This window comes from Prunus mume, linkage group LG3, assembly GCF_029339155.1.
Source record: "Prunus mume cultivar Tortuosa linkage group LG3, ASM2933915v1, whole genome shotgun sequence".
Lineage (NCBI taxonomy): Eukaryota > Viridiplantae > Streptophyta > Magnoliopsida > Rosales > Rosaceae > Prunus > Prunus mume.
This window is the reverse complement of record NC_142700.1, coordinates 14,860,434-14,867,220: the sequence shown is the minus strand read 5'-3', so window position 1 is coordinate 14,867,220 and position 6,787 is coordinate 14,860,434. Positions and strand designations below refer to the sequence as shown.

Genomic DNA, 6,787 nt, shown 5'->3' with positions numbered 1-6,787 from the left:
GTCAAAGGGAATTCCAAGAAGTCCAAGGAGTTTAAGGGAAAGTGTTTCAACTACAACAAGCAGGGCCATCGAGCTGTAGATTGTCGAAGTGGAAATGGGAAAGGCAACCAAAAGAAAAAGGGCAAGATTGAGGTACACATAACTGAAGAAGACAAGCTTTCAACCGATTTGGCAGATATAAATCTTTCTACAATCGTGTCTGACGTTAACTTGGTGGGCAACACCAAGGAATAGTTGGTGGATACTGGAGCTACAAGCCACATATGTTTTGAAAGGAAGATGTTTTCTGCCTATGACGCAAATGATCAAGGAGAGCCTTTATTCATGGGTAACTCCTCCACCTCCAAAATTCATGGCCAAGGGTAACGTCTTGAAATTGTTTGGATTATATGTACCTTAATGTTTTCCTAAGCAACTAATGGATGAAGTAATAAGAATTATCTATGTGATTTGGTTTCTTGACTGCCTAATGTAAACACCATTCTATTAGGGTTCTTGTGATGTTCATATTCTCTTCAAATGTAATGGGTTTTTCATATGATTAAATCGAAGTACTAAGCACACTTAGATTGATTTTATGGGAAGCCCGAGTATTATATCACTAAACACGCACCTTACTTATTTTTAGAGAGAATCATGTGTCTTGAGCCACTCTTGATTGCGAACATCTTCATCAATGTGTTTAGAGTTTATTTGCTTTGAGTATTTAATAACATGATTAAAAGTGTAGGGGACTTCCAAGTGTTCTAGTTTTAGTTTTCCTAGATTACATTTTGTTCACTTATATTTGTTATTCTTCTTTGTTAGCATTTCTTTTCATGGATGTTTTTAGAATTAGTTTCTCATTTCAAAACCCCCTTCCCCACTATGTGTTGTGTGTTCAACGTAAAAAACTGTCTTACAATTAGCTATAACATAGCTTTTATACTTAGGGAAATCAAATCAAACTCCAAACCCTAGCTGAAATAAGAAAACAAACTTACTTCCTAAACCAAACTCCCAATTCTAATTGAAATAGGAAAACAAATTTACTTCCTAAATTAAACTCCCAATTCTAATTGAAATAGGAAAACAAGAATATTTGCCTAAAACAGATTCCTAGAACATTAATTATGCATCTTACACCTATCAAACTGAAACAGAAAATTATGAGTCATGCGTGTTGCATCACTATTTAAGTTAAATAGAATCAAAATTGAACAAATTGAAGTTACAAAATGATCCTTTAGAGCTCCGGTTTTAGGTTTATGACACTTAAAACCAAAAACCTAGGTTTATGACACTTAGGTTTTAGGTTCATGACACTTGAAGAAATTTGAGTTGAAGTAAGATTTTTTAGATGAGTCCGTTATTTCTTAAAGGAGAAAAAAAAAATGGTTGTATATATATTGTTGATGCCTAAATTTGGTTCAACAAAAAATGACCTCTTCGAGATCGAGGTCCGCAATCTTTCCAAACCAACTTGGCATGACCAAGAGGGTCGTCCCCTAGAACGAGTTCTAGTGCTTAGAGATTGCACTTGTAAATAGAAATTAAGCAAGAACATTCAATCAAGCAACATAAGAGATTAAGTGGTTCACCCATAATTGGGCTACGTCCACAGGGTGTTGGGTATCTTCACTATTGGATGAAGAAATACATAGATATAATTTCTCGTTGGGTGATGTTTTGGTAGTTGCTCACGTGGTCCTGGTTGTTTTTGTGCTCTTTCTCTCTTTCTCATTCGGTTATATTGTTTTTACTTATTTATTTCGGTTAGGGTGATTTTATTTTTCTCAATTTAATCACTATGCTAATTGATTTGATAGAACTGAAATTTAAATTTCAAGGGAAAAAAAATTGTCTGTTGTAGAAAATAGTGTTTCTAGAACTAATTTCAATTTTAAAATTTTGTGTTTATTTGATAGTGAAATTTAATTTCAAAGAATTTTAGGATTTTGACTCAAATTTTGAGATTCCTTTGATTTCTTATTTGGTAGATGAGAAAAATAGTACGATGGAAAAGAGAGGGAAGAGATGGTAGTGCGGGGTGGGGGACAAAGGGGCGGGCTTACTGCCTACATTTGTAATATTAAAAGCTGCATGTGGCCAATGAAGTCTAGGTTAGTGGAAAATGCCTTAATTTGCAGACTAGATGTCTCAAATTTGAACTCTAATAATATCATAGTTGTGTGTGAGAAGTCTCCCTTACATGTAGTTTAGACTAAGGTCTTAAATATCGATACTTTCGGAAATATTGGTGGTTCAAAAACAAGGAAATATCGATAGAAATATCGGGAAAATATCGATATCGATATCGATAAAAATTGGATAAAAACCATTGAAATTGTGATAAATACATGGAAATTTTTAGTGAAACCTAAGAAGAAGTTTATTTAGTCAATCATCTATTATTTTGACATAAAAAATTGGAAGGAAATGCATTGCATATTGGGTTTGAGTGATTTAAGTTGATTATATTGCGAGCTGACAAACTCTGTGACTTAGAAAATTTGGAGTAATTAATGAAAGAGAATTAAATATCCCTTAGTAATTTATTTATTATTTTTTAGTAAAATATTTTACACTTTATAAAATGCATGATAAGATACACGAGTAACCTTATTTCACTGGACATGATACAAATTGTTATATTTAGTTATTTTATGAAAAATTGAAAAATAATTACAGATGTAAACCAACTTGATTTGTCGTGAAAATTAGGCACTCTACCATGCTTAAAAAATAACAATGAAGATTGAAAATGAACTAAGAACATAAATAAATTTATCTAAGGAAGAATTAAATAGGAAATAAAGAAAATGATTATAGAGATTTAAGTGATTAAGCAACAATTTATTTCACGTTATTTATTGGACATGGTACGCATTCTTATATTTATTATCTATCAAAAATTGAAAAATAATTAAAGATGTAAACCAATTTGACTTTTCATGAAAATTAGGCACTTTACCATGCTTAAAAAATAATAGTGAAGATTGAAAATTAACTAAGAACATAAATAAATTTATCCAAGGAAGAATTAAATAGTAAATAATGAAAATGATTATAGAGATTTAAGTAAGCAACAATTTGAAGGAGAATTTATTAATGTAAGTACTTATAATGAATAATAAAATAATCAATAACATTAAATGGATTAAATAGAAAAGAAATAAATTATATTAAGAAACTGAGGAGGGACCCAGTATTTTGGATGATCTTCGAACCATTCGGGAATAACTGACATTTCTTTATTAAAGTTGAACTTCGTCTGGCCAGACATATCTATAAGAAGATACACACATGCAAAATAAAAGGTAAAAATCTTAGGAGAAAGAAACAATACACACATTATTCCAAACAAACTTGGCGGGCCCAACACCCCCTTCCCGGAAAAATACTCAAATCCACGCTTGTACAAAAGGCCATCTTATCCAACTCAAAGCGGCACAGGATTAATACAGACTGAAGCAACACTATCTTTTGTGACCTTCCCAACACGTGTGAAGCCATCTTCCCCCTTGTAAAGAAGATCAGCCACTCGTGTTAAATTAAGAACCCGCTTAAGCACAGGCATCGGCACAGCAGTTGGTCGGAGAAACTCCTCGTTTATGTCCTTCCACAAATCCATAATCTGTTTCTTAAAAACATCAACTGTCTCTTGCTCTGAGACCCCATATTGCTTCATGTAGCAATCAACACTGGAAGCAGCATGCCCTCTTTCTTTCTCAAACTGAAAAAATAAAATCCAAAATTAATGTCTTTTCGGATCATATGCGTGTACATAATTACTATAATTTATACGTACGCTGGTCGAAACAATGTCATCCATGAGCCTGAAAATGGTGTTTGCAGCTCTGACAATTTTGGGGTCATTGAGCAACCACTCAAATGACTCCTTCGTTACAATATCTCCCATGCCAAGTAAAGAGATGGTTGTAAGGAAGGTGTAACTTATAGAAACCGTTGCAACACTCATATACTCCTCCATGCTTGGAATTCGTCCTTCGTGGAGCCACCGGGCCTCATTGAAATAGGATCGAGCTTGATCTTTCATCTGAGGCATATATACCAGTGAAAAATGATCAATTGCGCAAGAACGAAAGTGTACATTATTCTGAAAGCAAATTAAGTTGTGCGTATATCATGTTTTACATACAGCTTGTATTGCGTAAGGAACTCGGTATGATCTTCCTTCCTTGACCATCTCCTCCTCAATTTCATTGAAAAGATTCAAGAGTGCTTGGTAAAATATTTTCATGTAGTCAGGGAGTTCATTACTGCAATTGAGATCCCACCTGAAACAGATAATTAAAGTAGGAGAGTTTTGAGACAAATTAAATGAATATTCTCTAACAAAAACAGCAAGAATTAATTGTTTGTTTCAAATTATAACCTGTCAATTGCTTCAGTAAAGATCACTAGTTCTTCAAATGTGCCAAATGCATCGTAGATATCATCCAATATCGTTAGCAAGACACTCACTTTCGTCATAATTTTTCTCCCCACTGAATACTGAGGCTCAAAATACACTCCCACTATCCAAAAGTACAACTCCACCATCCTATCTCTTGCAAATGGCAGCTTCCTTTCAAAGTCTAGTGCTCTCCACCACCTAAACATTTATATGTAAATATATTAATCCCAAATTGAACTTTGCAAAGTAGATCCCTCATGTCATGCACACAGATATAATTAAAAGAGAGACTTCATTATATTACCTAGTAATCTCTTGTAGCTCCTTTTTGTGTAAAGGCTGAACAAGATTGAAATCTAACTTGGCAAGTTTCAACAAGCACTCATTATGTGAAGCTTCGTCTTGGTAGATCGATATGTAACGCCTGGCACCTAATCTCTCTAGACTTTTTCTCAGAGGTCTCTCTAAGGCCTGAGTTATTTGTGCAGCCAATGGATTGCTTACTCGGGTTGTTGCGGACTCAAGGTGAGTGGTGGTGAAAGCAAGAGCCTCTTCTAGTATATCATCTCCATGCACCCTCAGATGTGTTGCTTCATAAAAGCTTAGCATGCCAGACACATCAGCAATTAAGCTTTCCTTGAAGCTGCCATTTTCATCTCTGAACTTGTTGAATATATCTGGTTTTGATGGTCAAAAAATGGACAAAAAGATAAGAACTAGAATAATAGTAGCCCAAAGTCTCTCACACCACACTCCACAAGTATATCAATTAATTTCTATATAAACGTACCACATGAAACATTATGTCCATGTTGTCTGAGTAGTCGAAAACAAAGAGCAACATTGTATAGATCACCATCATCATCACTATCATGGTCATGAAGTGTATTATGCATGCGTTCCAGTGCTTCTTCTATTTCTCTTTCGAAATGGTATGCCACGCCAAGGCGCTGGATTGCATCGATTAGCTTGAGCTGATGTGAAAGATCACCTGCACTAGTTGTGAATACTTCCCTTCTCACAACTTCTTTTAGTTCGTCAACCTGTCCTTGCTTATGAGCATGAGTTATCTGCAGCAACAAATGAAATGAGTAAAAACACGTTGAAAAAGTTTTTATAAAATTGAAATAACCTGCATTTAGTTAATGAGAAAGAGTAATGCTCTCTTGCGAAAGACTTTCGTTGGCAAATTATGAATCTAAACCACACAATCAAACGAACATCATAAATATGTGAATTAGATTCATAGCATTTGTGCCAGAAGAGTTATAAAAAGTAATCTATGATATGCGCATGCATGATATCCATTACATACCATGTCTTGTGAATCATCATAATTGATGAACTGATCTCCCCAAATGCTTGGGTGAAAATTTGCTGTCCTACGAGCAATTTCATCTGGCTTAGCATTTTGTGGTTGAGCTGCTGAACCAACTTGGACAGACATAGTTTGCATGCTTTTTTTTTCGTAGGGAAGGGAAAGCTTAGTCGGTGTAGATCACAATGCTTGTACAATCGTGTATATATAGGCAAGGATCGAGACGCATACCAGAAAGTAGATTAATATATAAAAATTAACGTAATAGTATGCATGGCGATTGGCGATTGGCGAGGTGCAACTGTTGTCTCAGGTTCTTTGAATGGGATTGTTTTTAAATGTTGTCTCTCGTAAGACAACAATTAAGGGGCCAGGGTGAATCAGCAAGATTTGTTTGCTTCCTTTGCTTTTGTTTTTTTATTCGTTTGGGTCCTTTGAATCAGCACGTTTTTTTTCCTTTTTTTGGGTCTGAATGAGACATATGCAAGTTCAGGGTGGGAGAAAGATATATACGCATTAACACATATGCATATGTTTTAGTCTTACTTTAAGCTTTTGAAACATTCATGTTTTTTCCCATGACTAATTAGAAACTAATTAACTGAGTTTGGTGGAGAGATTACCACTCATGTTATTATATTTATTTAAACACATGTGTTGCAATATGTATTTACAACTGCAATGATTTGTTTAAAACAGTAAACACACATGTGTTGCATATGTTTGCCTTACTTTTGCTCTTCTATTTATGTATAAAAAAATTTAAGCTTTTGAAACATTTTTTTTCCATGACTAATTAGAAACTAATTAACTGAGTTTGGTGGAGAAATTACAACTCATGTTATTATATTTATTTAAACACATGTGTTGCAATATGTATTTACAACTGCAATGATTTGTTTACAACAGTAAACACACACATGTTATTACAACTGAGGATTCTGCTGTAATATGTTATTATATTTATGTTTTAGTCCTACTTTTGCTCTTCTACTTTTTGTATAAAAAGATTTAAGCTTTTGAAACATTTTTTCCATGACTAATTAAAAACTAATTAACGAGGGTTTGGT

The 6,787-nt window shown here is 34.0% G+C and overlaps 1 protein-coding gene across 1 annotated transcript; it reads right to left on the bottom strand.

Annotated features, from left to right (window-relative positions):
• Window positions 1–3,211: 3,211 nt before the first annotated feature.
• Window positions 3,212–5,888, bottom strand: LOC103326302 ((-)-alpha-pinene synthase-like). Its single transcript, XM_089049369.1, has 7 exons — window positions 5,715–5,888; window positions 5,190–5,469; window positions 4,704–5,076; window positions 4,379–4,597; window positions 4,142–4,280; window positions 3,791–4,039; window positions 3,212–3,715 (listed from the first exon to the last, which is right to left on the bottom strand). The coding sequence occupies exons 1-7, from the start codon at window positions 5,853–5,855 to the stop codon at window positions 3,422–3,424; spliced, it is 1,695 nt and encodes a 564-aa protein (XP_088905495.1). The 5' UTR covers window positions 5,856–5,888; the 3' UTR covers window positions 3,212–3,421.
• Between the last annotated feature and the right edge of the window lie 899 nt (window positions 5,889–6,787).

Excerpts from the sequence above, each read along its gene's own strand:
- LOC103326302 (XM_089049369.1), bottom strand. The coding sequence starts at position 5,855 with ATGCAAACTATGTCTGTCCAAGTTGGTTCAGCAGCTCAACCACAAAAT. Across the intron at positions 4,281-4,378 it reads TTTACTGAAGCAATTGACAG|GTGGGATCTCAATTGCAGTA; the intron begins GTTATAATTTGA and ends TATCTGTTTCAG. Across the intron at positions 4,040-4,141 it reads TTCCTTACGCAATACAAGCT|ATGAAAGATCAAGCTCGATC; the intron begins GTATGTAAAACA and ends TATATGCCTCAG.